General features: G+C 40.5%; 1 protein-coding gene across 8 annotated transcripts in view; it reads right to left on the reverse strand.

Annotated features, from left to right (window-relative positions):
• The window catches only part of ELAVL2 (ELAV like RNA binding protein 2), a 134,220-nt gene that overhangs the window by 62,223 nt on the left and 57,514 nt on the right, over nt 1–14,483 (reverse strand). For 5 of the 8 annotated variants that reach the window (XM_036434197.2, XM_036434191.2, XM_036434194.2 and 2 more), the window contains one exon: nt 12,066–12,309. In XM_036434197.2, the coding sequence (XP_036290090.1) occupies nt 12,066–12,294 (229 nt within the window). In that variant the 5' untranslated portion in view covers nt 12,295–12,309. The remainder of the gene's footprint in view (nt 1–12,065; nt 12,310–14,483) is intronic. The other 3 variants (XM_036434195.2, XM_036434196.2, XM_045580278.1) reach the window with 1 other exon arrangement.

Genomic DNA, 14,483 nt, shown 5'->3' on the forward strand with positions numbered 1-14,483 from the left:
ACATGGCAGAACTGGATCTTGAAAAGAGGTCATTTCACTCCTCCCTCTTTGGTGCCCACTTTTTACCTACCCAAAATGACCTACAAGCTGTATACACTAAACTGGCATAGGTCCATTTGCAATAATCTCATCCCTAAAATAAAGGAGGGAGGGACTCTTAAAAAGTCCAACATCCACTGAAACCGGTTTGACTCAATGGATAGAGCATCGGCCTGCGGACTGAAGGGTCCTGGGTTCCATTCCAGTCAAGGGCATGTACCTTGGTTGCAGGCATATCCCCAGTGGGGGGTGTGCAAGAGGCAGCTGATCAATGACTCTCTCTCATTGATGTTTCTAGCTCTCTATCTCTCTTCCTTCCTCTCTGTAAAAAATTAATAAAATATAATTTTAAAAAAAAGTTCACCATCCTGCTCTAGAAGCCAGCAAAGGATATCAGATGCCCTCTCTACATGGATGCCTCTGCCCACTTGTGCTGCTCTCCATAAACACTCAAGAGAACTGACATGTCAAATAAGAGCAAGAAAGCAAAGCCCCAAAGAGTCCACACTGTACTTCTAGATAGCATATTAGGTCCTATTTTAATGTTCTAGAATATGGAATTTGGGGATCTAACACATCCAATGGTATGGTATCGTGCCTTTTTGCAAAGGCTTCTAATTTTCAACACTTACAATAACAAATGTATTGATATTGATCTAAAACAGACACAAATCATTATTGCCAATTCTGTATTTTAATCCAATTATAACAGGAATAATGGTACTTACCCCTGAAATAAAGGCCCAGAAATACTCAGAATATAAGAGTCTTAAAAACAAAAACAAACAAACAAAAAAACTGGTTTAATTAACATCTCGAGGTTAAAATATTAGATCCCAAACTATTCTGCTTGAGAGGTGCTTTTGGCACCTTACATCAAATCCTTTGGCACTACGTTTAAGAAGAGATACATTAGCAGTTGTGGTCACAAAAGAGAAAAATCACTGAATTCTAGAGCTAGATAATGGTAAGAGAAAACTCTATTTCAAAGCTCTCAGGACTAGAATCAGAGTCGCAGACTGATTCAGAAAACACTGCCTTGGTGTTAACTGACCCAGTGACTGCTTAAGACTGAATTTAAAGAGTCAAAATGAGGAAAGAAAGTTGTTCCCTCCAGGTTCCAGTGACCTTGAACCCAATGAAATGATTCTGGTTTACCTGTTTACATGCATCTATAACTCCTTCAAACCTCACTTTAAAATGAGAATTTGAGCCTAGCTGGCATGGCTCAGTGGTTGAGCATCGACCTATGAACCATGAGGTCATGGTTTGATTCCTGGTCAAGGCACATGCCCAGATTGGGGGCTTGATCTGGAGGCAGCCAATCAATGAGTCTCATCATTGATGCTTCTATCTTCCTCTCCCTTTCCCTTCCTCTTTGAAATCAATGAAATATGTAAAAATTTTTAAATTAAGAGTAGAATTGGGCTTTCTCAGAATAAAGCCTGAAAGTCAGACAGGTGGTGAAGAGTCAAGGCATTTACACCTGTACTCTGCAAGGAAACAAGTAACCAAATGCGAAAATGCACATTTTAGTTGAGCTGGAGGGTGGGATTGGAAGACTTGCAAGCCACATACACTCTCCCTTCAAATCAAAGCATCATGCAGAAAACAGTGTTCCAACAAAAAGTACAGTGATGAGAAAAAAAACTCATTAAGAGCTAAAAATAAACTCTAATTCACAATTTGCATAAGGATTTAACACACACAAGGAAAACAAGATGTAAAACTGCATCTGCTAAGTTAGCCATGGCCTCATGGAAATCACCAGCCCCCTTCCACAACCTAAAATCTGTAAAGTTTTTGATGACTGAAGAAAGCAAGGCTTTCAATGTTTTCAATGAATATTTCAACAGAAAGAAAACAAAGGGACAGCAATCTTTTTTCTACGTGCTCTGATCCACTAATACAACAGGAATATTCTCAATAACCGAGTACGCAGGCCTCTGCATTCCCCTAGTTGAACGTCTTTCTTTATGAAATCAGAATATTTAGCAATAGGATTTACAATTTATGTTAAAAGGGTGTTAATCTTAAGGGAAAAGATGCCATAAAAGTGAAAACAAGCCCTTCAGTTAAGTTTTTATCTAACCAATACCTCATGGCTCCATTTCACAACTTGCTGACCTCCCTGGACAATGACAGTCCAATGGGGAAGCTGGCTGAGAGTTCCTTCATATTCTAAGTCAAGCTCGTTCATGCTGAATAACATTCCCACAACACCACACAGAGCAATATCACCACCAAGAGCTCTAATCCACAGTTGTTAGTGTAACAGAATTTATCTTCCTCTGGGCTTCCAAATCCTGACTTGTACTTACTTCCTATTCCCACTTTGCAATCACCCCTAGAAAATCAAATGCATTGGTCTAATCACCTAGAAACTAGCAAAGGATAGAAAATTAACGTTGCATTCTTCCCACTTTATGAGAAACTGTAAGTATACTAAGACATCAGATCTATAGTGTTTCCCAAAAAAGTATACACACACTTGGAGTGATTACAAGGCTGTGTTTATTAAAATACATTTCATCTTCAAAATTGAGCTATCAGCTATTAAAGTACATATTGGGGGGACACCCTGTCCTTGGAGATTTTATCAAAAATGAGTTTTCCCAGGCTGGATGGGTGGCTCAGATGGTTACAGCATCATTCCATACACCAAAAAGTTTGCCCGTTTCATTCCCAGTCAGGGCACATACCTAGGTTGCAGGTTTGAGCCCCTGTCGGCGCATGTACAGGAGGCAACCAATCAATGTTTCTCTCTTCCTCTCTCAAATCAATAAGCATCTCCTCAGATGAGGATTGGGAAGAAAAAAGAAAAAACGAAAAAACGAAACAAAACAAAAAGACAGTTTACCAGAAGAAAATAGTCTGCAATTGTCAAGTAGCTGATGATTAACTGGTAAGAAGGGAAAAGCAGAGAGAGAGAACTGCTGTGTGCCAGGCACATCAGAAAGGAAACTCAAGCTGGGAGTCCAATAACTCACACAAGACTATGAAGTAAGTAGCTAGGCTAGGATTGGAACCCAAGTGCAACATGTTCTTTCTAGGCTAAAACCTCTAAAAGTAGTGCGACTGTAGGCCACCTCCCTAGCAGGAAAGAAGGTAGCAGGTGTTTTGTTTCAATGTTAATCCTGAGAACATGATCCCAAGCTAAGCAAATAATAACATAGGGCTTTGGAAAATCCTATTACCACTGCCTTCAGGTCCACCGCACATGGGAAGATAAAAAGAATGCTTATAAACAGTTTAAAAAATTAAACACTGCCATCTTGCATTTTTTTTTCCTTGAAGGAGGCATACAGAGTGAGAATTTTTCTTCTAATTTAGAACAATGTAGAATGATCCCCCCCTCCATAGCTAACGATGGTATTGATGGGAGAAGATTCCTGAATAGTTAGAACACAAAAAGGCAGTTTTCACTGAGGATCTGTATATGCACCGAAACTTGGGAGAGCTGCAATATGGCTTTACAGCTGAGCTGAGAGCTCCTCAAAAAATATCTGATGACAGGTACTGTTATCGGCAGAAGAGACATCCAATGGTGTCAAATACTGGATCTAAAACTTTAAGAAGCTAAACCAAACATGCTAAATGAGCCGCCACATAGACCTGACAAATCAAGTGATACAACTTAAATGCCAAAAAAAATTTTTTTTAGGTTGACCTTTTTAGCTGGAAAGGCACACTTTCCCCAGCTCTCACAATTCAGAAGCAGCAGTGTACTCCACTGAAAGGCAATTAACTTAGAACATGTGCAAAAGAAATTGCGAGTTTTGATAGTATTTTGTTCGGGAAATATTTAAAATGAAATGTTCCAATAGGTGCAAAAAAAAAAAAAAAAAGCATTGCTCAAGTCATAATTTAGAAAGTTACAAAACTAAAGGCTGGTGTGCTCAGGTAGTATAATACTAGATAAGGGAGTAATAGAGAATAAAAATCAGCCAAAGAAAAGCAGGTTTAATTGGGGGTTGGGGGTAGGAGGGCTGGAGAGGCAGGCATGGCTATTCAGTCAGTTTCATACCTAAGGAGAAACAGGATTTTAACATTCTACAGATTACCAAAGGAAGAAGAAATCCTATATCAGAATTTAGTTGCTCTTTATCTTCGCCCATTAATTCACGATCTTTTTCTCATCCCCATTTTTCCACCTTTACCAGGACAGCCAATAACTAATAAATTGAACATATAGTAACAGCAATCTCCCAATGCAAAGGTAAACAGAAACTAAAAAAAAAAAAAAAAAAAAAAAAAGTGTGGAAGGTGCAAATAGCACACAAACAGCCATACCTTACTCAGTTTTAAGGGGGAAATCCTTACAGAAGAACTTCAACCGTGTTTTATTTTCTATGGACTAGGCATTACTGAAGTTTGTGTTTCGTATCAAACTAATAAAAGAAAGTCAAAGGTGCTCAACAATTGTGCCTCCTCAACTGGCAAGACAGGTACGGTCACTCTAAAAATCCTAGTGACAAGGCCAAGAAAGCACAGAATTCAAACTCTTAAACCTCATTTACCCAATTGGTTCAGCCTCCATTTCCCAGCAAACAGTCTTAAAAAGCTCTTGGCATTTGAGTTTCTAGTTCTTGGGAGTTGTGATACTTATTTCATTTCCTTCTGGTAGAATAAAATATAAAGTAACACAGACATCAACATCAGAAATCAAACAAAAAAATCCAAATGATTTACAAATTAACCAGGAATGGTTGTTTCAACAGTTGTTTTTTCTTCCCAGCAACTAGCCACTTAAGGTTTCATTGCCATAGAATATGCAAAGAAGAAACCTTTCTGTTTAGTTTTGCTTACTGAGAGACAATTTGTTTCATGGTGAAGGGCTCCAGCATGGACCACCCCAAATATGCCACTCTGGCATAAGGGTTATTTTTAGCTGAAGGCAGTTAAGAAGCAAACACAGGCAGGAAGAATGTTCTGCCCTCTCCTTTCCCACCTAAAAGCAGGTCATGAATTTCCAGTGAGTGAAGGAATCCTCTTTCCTGTAGCAGGAAGAGAGAGCAACTCTCACCGCCAAGGTGGAGAGCCAACACCAAGACCCATACACAATCCTCGCTAAAACAGCCTGACACCTCTGTGACTTTCCACCATGTGTGTCCCGGTCACTTCCCCAACAATTTACTGAGCTTCAGAGTCCAGGCCCTCCCTCCCTCCTAAAAATGGGATGTAATCCCCCTTCCTTGAGTTTCAACTATTGCAATATTTCCTGTGAACTTCAGTACACTTAAAATTATTAATGGAAATTATGTGCCTCTTTTCCTTTTAAACTATTCCCCTTAGTTTTACTGAGATAAAACCAACATATAACATTGTATTATCTGTCTTGTTAGGTGCAGTGACTTAGGGCCTGTGAATAAGTTTTTCAGCCTTAACAATGGTAAAAAATAAATAAATAAATAAATAAATAAATAAAATGTATTCTATTTCTTAAATTGTATACATTTCAAATTTCATTGTCCTGAATTTTTTTTTTGTCTAAGTTAATCAACACTGACACTGAAAATTGTTCTCTAAAACACCCCAGTTCCAGGTTTGAGTAGGAATAATGAACCTAAAATAAATAATTCTTAAGTTTATGAAATGTTTCTATAGTGATAATAGCAATTTTTTTAAAATGACTGATTAGTAATTACCTTTGAAAAAGACAAAAGTACAAGGTAAAAGAAATTAGGTTTTAGAAAATACAAATTTCACTATTTACAAATGTATCGATAGTCACTAAACTCTCAAGTTAGCCATACTCCAATGTACTCATCCCACAGGTAACACACCAGGGCCCTCCAAAGCATTTATCCATGGAGCCCTTATCTTATTTCCTGAAGACCTAGCCTCACACCATCCTTTCTGGTAAATTTCTAACTAAATAGCATCCCAAGTCTGCAAAGTGAGGTGTTTATTAGGCTACCACCGCCCCTCCCCCCCATCCTACTTTTTTCAGCTACTGTTCTTCAAGAATCAAGATTCCTGTCCTCTTGATACCATCTATGGTGGTCTAACAGTTGACATTAAGACTGTAATTGACACATACAACCACCTTTTCAGACTGATGTTCATCAAAACACCCCAACTCAATATGATTGACTGATTGCATCACAGTAAATAAATGCTATTGAATTTGAAATTATGTATTAGTCTGATAAAATACTACTTATCTGTTTCAATCCCAAGGAGCTATGATTGTATGTTAAAAAGAGAAAGGGAGGATACCATGCCATTAAAATGAAGTTTAAAATCACATTATTCTGATAAAATAAACCAGGATCAAGAAAAAGTAACTTTAAAGTTGTCAAGAAGCAATAAAACTTAAACCGTGCTGGGAACTTTCATGTATGTGCGCACACACACACGAGTGGCCAGATTATTATGATCTCTGAACACATAATAATCTGGTCACTCATAGTGAGAGAGTGTGTGTGTGTGTGTGTGTATTTATATATTGGAGGCCCCATGCATGAATTCATGCATGGGTGGGTTCCGGCCAATCTGGCCAGGGGGAGGGGACATGGGCAGTTGGCCAGCCTGACTCATGGTCGAGGGGACAATTGGCATATTAGCCTTTTATTATAGGATATACAATGAGTGGCCAGATTATTAGGCATTCAGAGACCATAATAATCTGGCCACTCAGTGTACACTAGAGGCCCAATGCACAAAGATTTGTGCAAGAATGGGCCTTCCTTCCCCTGGCTGACAGCATGACCATGGCTCTGATTGGAGTTGCCTTTTTGGTCTGGCCCAGAGCTGCCTTTCTGCCTTCCCACACTGCCCAGAGGCCTGGAGTGGCTAGGGCCCCACCCCCGACCGCTCAGCACTTGCATTTGCAAATCAATCTGCCATCTTTGTTGGGTTAATTTGCATACCCACTCCTGATTGACTGGGGGTGTTGTGAATGTATGGCCAATTTGCATCTTACTCTTTTATTAGTATAGATATGGTTTTCTAAAGGGAATAAAAGGGAGGCCAGTGAACCATCCATGGTACTGCCAATTCAGGCATAATTCATCTTGGCAAGGTGCCTTCTCGGGCCTCTTCTGCTTTGTAGTTGGTTGGTTGTTTTGGTCTTTGTTTTTTCCTTTGGTGTGAAAGCTTCTAGTTGGCAGCTGATGGGGTCAGCATAGGACCCACCTCAAACAATTCCTAGAGTAAGAGTGAAGCCATCACACCAAGATTTAAAAGAGCAACACTCATTCCCTGGGGTCTTCAACAGACCATATTTCTCTACCTCTTCTTTTAGAAGGAAGGGAAAGTAACAACAGAATAAGCCATCCTGGAGTTTTGACAACTAATTACACCACACACACACACACACACGCGCGCACGCGCACACATGCATAAACAAATGCTTTCAGGGATAGGTAAGAGGTTCAATAAAGACACAGCCTCATGACTTTTAAATGCAGATCTCTAGTCCTGAACCCCAGGAATGAACTCATCGGTAATCACTGCTGAGGAGGGGCAGCACCTGAAACTAGTCAGCCATAGAATGAGGCTCTGCGGTTACAACACCTTTCTCCCCACCACCACACAGAATTCAGGTAAATCTGGAAGTCCATCTATAGTTGTATCTCTTGGCAAAGTAGGGAAAAAAAGTGGATAACTCCCAGGTACCTGGAACATTCTAGGCTCTACCTACAAAGATTCTCATTCAGTGGGTTGAGGTAAGGCCCAGGAACATCACTTTCTGGCAGTCATCCCATTGATTCTAATATAGGTACAACCCACAGACCACACTGCAAAAAACTGAGTCCCTGAAGGGCTTGCTTGCCCATCATAATCATCTGTGGAGCTTTCTGACAAGATCCCCAAAGCCTCTGGAATCTTTATTTTTAAAGGTCAGAAGGCAGCCAGATTTGGAACAACTGGACTGGAATATCCAAATTTGCAACCACAGATTATAAAGTTTCTAGAGAGGCAAGGGTAATCTTCACCTTATGGATACCTCAGTCCTCAGCTCACAAAAATCTCCCATAGGCCTTCCGATCGAGCCACACTCCCCACAAGCTGCTCCCCTCCAGCACAAGTTCTGTGTCTCACTCTACATTCATCAGCTACTCTTGCACTTCATTATTCAAGACTCTGAGGCAAGGAGGAAACATACCAGGAAACAACAAGAAAACCAGAATCCTGGTTCCTGCTGAACCACTTCATTGCCGCATGGCCTTGGACTAGTCATTTCAACAAGCCTGGGCCTTTCATGGCCTGTCAAGTGAGAGAGTTGGCTACGGTCACCTCAAGGGCTTTTCTGACTCAGAGGCTCTATTATTCATTCCTTGCATCATAAAATCCATTTCACTCCTCTAGAATGCAGCATCAGCAGGTGTCAAGGACTCTGAAGTGCGTTTAACAACTCAAAGGGATGAACCCACAGCAGCTAAGCTGCACAAGCGGCAGCAGCTTCTCGTGATGAATGCCTCTAGATGGAAACAGAAGCAAGCACCAGGCTGGGGGCGAGCCCAAAGAGAGGGCCTGGAGAACAACACAATAGAATGTAGGCTGGAGAGAAGACTGTTGTATTTGCTACTGAAGACGTGTCTTAATGTATTTCCCTAATCCTCCTTCTATCAAAATAGTGACATTGATTTGCTAACACCAACACAATTTGAAAATTGCATACTTTCTTTTAGGACTCGGGAAAGAGGCCTACACTTTCCTAAGTAGTTATTTTTATACCTGCGGTTGTTTCCTAATTCAGCATTCTTTAAGGAAAGATTTAAGAAAAGGGAAAAGGAGGGATTTAAATTTTCTTTCCGAAGAATTACCCCCGAGTTTTCTGATGACCCGGACAATTAACGCTCACCTCCTACAAAGTCAGAATACCAAGAGCAGGCCTAAGTGCTGCCCAGGAAGGAGGGTAAATTGGGTGATTAAAGAGGGACCAAGGAACTCTGACCTGACCCTAAACGTGTAAACTGAGGGATTGCACCAGCTGGCTAAAGCCAAACACCGCAGGGCAGGGTCCCAAATCCCCACACATTCATTCAAACACTTCTAGAGACATGGTAATATAATAATAGCTTCTTAGGAAGACATGCCCACTTTGCAAAGGGCAACCATTAAAACCAGGTTTTAGAAATCTGTAATTTCGTAGACTATTTTGTTCAATACACAACAATTTACAGAAACCCAGAATTTAAAGAACAACAACAAAAACTTAAGGTAACTTATGCTCGAAACTAAGTAAGTCAGACCATTCTGAACACTATTTTAACCGATCCAAAGGATAAGATGTCAATGGGCCAAATCAAAACAGAATTACTGGAAGAAGAGGTCCTTTGTATTCAGATTTGCTGCCCAACTTTTTTTAACTCATAGTTCATTATCATGGACTTCCATTTTAGGAAACATTTTATCGTAGTGAAAAAAAAGGTGACGGATGAATTGTCTGATAACCAGTTAATAAGTGACTTTAAAAGCTTTAATAGTAACTTGTCCAATGTGAATCTAGTGTGTGGGGGACCCACAGAATGAGTTCCGTGGTCAAATGATGCTGGGGAGCTATAAGTCACACCAGTTTCTCTTTACAGCAAGGTTTTAGCAGTTTTAACGTGCTAACGATCTGCAGTGTGGGTCTTCAATAGGAAACTGTGGGAGAGCAGAATTTCTCAAACGTGTCTGTCAATGCAAGACTTATTCCAAGAAATATAGCTTGAAACTTAGAAAACATCCTTTGACCCTCATGCTCGCTGTCAGTTTCCTTGGGAATTCCACTTGGCTTACTGGAGATGTCAAACAGAAATGTTACCATGGTGGGAAACGCTATTAGCTCCCTTCAGCGAAAAGGGCGGTGGTGGGGAGTTGGGTGGGGGTAGGTGAAAGAAATGGACAACAAATATTAATGCAGTTTGCCAGTATTAATTCAAGCATCCACTTTTTTAAATGGCAGGGATAGTTACTAAGCCGTCAAACCAGAAAACACGTATTTATAACACAGCTTTCATACCATTTACCACACAGCCATTATAGCAAAGAGTTTGAAAAATTCATACATAAAAGACATTGTTTTGCTAAAAATAATAGAATCATAACAGACACATCTATAATAAGCAAAATATGTAAATTGACCAAACGACCGAACAGCAGAATGACTGTCTGGACAACCTTCTGGAAGACCATGCTATGACACGCACTGGCACCAGGCCAGCCAAGTTGGGTGCGATATGATTAGCGGGGGGCCCCCCACCATCACCCCACAATCACCCCACAGAGGAAGGCCTGAACCACCCTCTGTGGGGCTATCATTGGGTAGGCTCCATGACTGATCACCCCAAAGAGGGAGGCCCAGGCCATCTTCTGCACGGCGATCAATCATGGAGCCCCAGCGGGTGGCCCACTTCACTGTGATCAATCACAGAGCCCCTTGACTGATCACTTCAGGGGGAGGGCCGGGCCATCAGCTGGTGGTGCTGAGGTGGGTGAGCAAGACCACTGGCCAATGACACTGTGGTGGGTGCTGGGTGTGCAGGGCCAGCCAGCCATCACCCCACAGAGAGAGCCCCAGGAGAGCCAGACAATTGCACCCCACGCCTGTCGCCCACAGAGGGAGTCAGCAGGTGGGGGAGTGTTGGGAGAGCAGGGAGCCAGGGGGAACAGTGCTGCATAGATGGCAAGCAGTGGCAACAGCCAGGGGCAGGGCCAGCTGCCGGCAGCAGGAGGAAGGAAAGCCCAATAGACCCTGATTGCTGGCCAGGCCTAGGGACTCTATCGGAGGAGTTCCGAATTGCGAGAGGGCGCAGGCTGGGCTGAGCAACAGCCCACCCCCGCCTCCAGGTGATAGCTCTAAGAACTCATTTATCTTAGAGAAAATAAGTCCTATCTTTTTTAAAATATATATTTTTTATTGATTTCAGAGAGGAAAGGAGAGGGGAGAGAGAAAGAAACATCAGAGAGAATCATCTATTGGCTGCCTCCTGCACACTCCCCCCGACTGGGGATAGAGCTGGCAACATGGGCATGTGCCCTGACTGAGAATCGAAGGGTGACCTCCTGGTTCATAGGTCGATGCTCACCCACCCATACCACAGTTAAAGCCATTTCAGGTCACCACTGACGTCAGAAATCACCCAGTGTGACCCTGTCCTCTGCCGTCTACCTCATTTTACCAGGGGAAACCTGAAGCCAAGAGGTGACATGTCCAAGGTAACTGAGCAAAGTTCAGACTCCAGGTCTGACTTGTCACGCTGTCTCTAAGTATCTTTTACGCACTTGGAATATTTGGTTTTATTTTTGTTATAAGCCCAGTTAAACCAATTTCACAGACATTGAAAAAGCTACACGTAACTTCACACAGCCTCGGTGTTTGAAGAGAACTTCTGCAGGAAGCACTCACCCTTCTACCCCAAGAGCTCGCTCTGCATTGGATTCTGGCTTATTCTAAAAATGTAGTCAAATCTTACAAAATACCAGGGACATTTTCCACTACCTAATATTCAAAATGTAGCATCCATCATTAAAGGCCAAGTTACCCATTCTTTCCTTCGTATCTTTATAAGAGGAGCAATCCTTTCCTCGTCAAGGAACAAAACATAAGATCTTGCTAGGCTCAAATGGTATCAGTGCAAATATTTATACACTGACAATGTGAATATTACCACTTCCTCTGTTCATATATGTCATATGCAGAAGGCCTATACAGACTTAAGGGAAAGGACATTTAAAGAGTTTTTTTTTCCCCTTATCCTGACAAACGGTATCCTTATTATCTCACTGCTGAAATGCTAAGGCATGTAAGCTCAGGAAGTAAAAACCAAAGATTAACATGATATTTGCTGTCCCAGACACATGCATGGTTAAAACAAAGATATTATACAGTTCAGAGTGTACAAGTCTAATTATAATAGATACTGCCCATAAAGCAATTTTATCTTTAAAATAAAAAGTTCATAAAATTCTTAAAACTAAGTTTCACACCGGAAATAACTAGATGCGTAAGATTCAGGACAAATAGTAAAATTATTTTCTTGCACCTTGGAACACAGTCCTTTAAAGATGAGTAAATATATACAACTGCATACCTGTTATTTTGTCTCTTACAAGCTTACAAGACTCTATCTCTCCGATGCTCCCGAAAAGACTCTTGAGCTCCTCCTGGGTCATGTTCTGAGGAAGGTAGTTGACTATTAGGTTGGTCTTGCTGTCCTCCGTGTTCCCAGAGTCCACTGGTGACGAGCAGTTGTTGTTGATGGTGGTTGGACCATTGGCTGTGTTATTGCAAGTTGGCCCATTAGACAGTTGTGTTTCCATGGCAGCAATTACCTGCTAAACACAGAGACGATAAGAAATGTCAGAATTCTGTCAGAATTCATATTTCACAAACTATTAAAAATCCCACCCTAAAATTTACACACAGTCATTCTGCTGTAAAGGCAATAAAGCTTCAACACAAAGTGCAACGCCTATGCCGATTTTTACTTCATATTAAGCTATTCAATTAAGGTCACAGTGATACTTACAGGTACATATTCCATACATGCACATAAGCACAATTTAAATCTTAAACATTCTCTAGAACCACCTTCTGAATCTACTCACATACCCTTACTCACCTGCAATGTCCACAGACTTCAGAAAATTTAGTACCAAAAGGCACAGAATCAAACCCTGACTAAAAAACAAACTAGAAAATAAAAGGCTTAACATGCTACCAAAAATAAACAAAAAAAATGTTCTACCTAACTTTGAAGAGATTTTCAGTTAGCCTAGGAATTTCAATCCTCTAAAAACTGACAGACATCCATTAATTAAAACAAGGAAGCAAAAGTACTTTAAAAATATAAATTTGTCAACATGTACTGTTTTGGTTACATATTGAAAATGGTTGTGATTGACAATATCTTATACCCCTTCTGTTGGTAAGAAATAAGAAAATATCAGATGTTATATGCTAGGATGTGAAAAGGATTTGTAGGGTATCTTGGGAAAGAAGCTATGAGACTTACAGTGTACCTTATAGGATCTAACTAGCCATTTTTGTCAACCTTGACAGCTAAAGATCACCAACAAGGCAACTGATCTAAGCATCAAAATGAAATCCCCAAACAATTCAACATGGATATTGTGCCTTAAGTCTGACATTTAGAAAAAATAAAACTATCCAGTCCACTAAAACAGCAGTGTAAATACATCAACTTTTGCAAACAAACCAGCCCAAGGAATTTTCAATTGAGCACATAGCCTGCTGAAAATGCATCTAAAAACTCCAAATGCAGCATCAACAGCAGAGTTGGGGAAATAGCCTCAAATTTTTCAGGGTACTCTAAAAATCACTTAAGGAAATTTGTATCTAATTCTCTAAAAATCAACCCTATGCTCTTTGAGCAAGAGACATTCATAACCAGAGCCCCAAATTTTCTAAAATCATCTTTCAATAGCCACAAGGATAGCCACAATTGTGGGGGAATCCAAAAACCAAAGCATTGCTGAAAGGATCGCCATTCCTCCTTCATCCAATACACCACTCATCTTACCAAAAAACCACTTCTCAAAAGCGACAATTCTGAATGGATGGGATACTAGTTTTGGGGAAGTGTTAACATACAAAAAAGCAAAGAATCTGAGACAAAATTTAAAAAGCAAAGTAGAGGAAAAAGGTGTCACAGGAAAAGAGGAAAAGTTTTTTAAAAAAAAAACAAACAAAAAAAAAAACATTATTGCCTAGGAAAAACAAAAAGACACATCGGTGCATAAGCAAACAAGAAGAAATCTCTGCTGCAAGAGATGTTTACAAAAGAAGGCAGCAGAGAACAGATTGAGACTGACCAGACTGAGGCTGGCCGCATGGGACAAGAATCAGTGCTATCATGATAAAAATAAAAAATAAAAAAAATAAAAATAGCAGACAAAGCCAGAGGACCTAGGAAACATCGAACAGCCCATCACCCCTCCAGGACTTCATTTCCTTTTCAAAGAAATGGGTCTTTATTCTACAAGCTGCAAGCTACATCTCTAGGACAAGTATTCTCAGGGAGTTGCTTAAAGGAGTAAAGAAACGTTTAGGAATTTGCATGGGGAGAAAAAAAAAATCTAACACAATTCAAGATGTGCATTTTATTGTAATTAACAAATTTGCCTGAAATTGAGGAAGGAGGTTTCAGATCTCCTAATACAGTAAAGCATAACTGTTCCAATTTGTATAATACTAGTTGTGGGTCACTTCCCACAGCAACATTTTTGTGGGATTAACCTTGGCCCAGCAGTTAGGAAAACAATGAGCTGCACGATGAAAGAGGCCCAGGCCAATAAAAACAACTTGCTATTCAAAAGTTAGGGTTATGCACGTGTAGAAACTTCATAGATGAGCCTCCAAGATGAGATTTGGACTGAAGCTCACTGGGATGGCATTTGAAACATAAAAGTGTTCACTGACTGAGATTAGCAGGATTTAGTAAGGACAACAAACACTCCTCACTTAATTGCACATTTATTTCCATGTT

Source organism: Pipistrellus kuhlii, unplaced genomic scaffold (assembly GCF_014108245.1).
Source record: "Pipistrellus kuhlii isolate mPipKuh1 unplaced genomic scaffold, mPipKuh1.p scaffold_m20_p_12, whole genome shotgun sequence".
Taxonomy (NCBI): Eukaryota; Metazoa; Chordata; class Mammalia; order Chiroptera; family Vespertilionidae; genus Pipistrellus; species Pipistrellus kuhlii.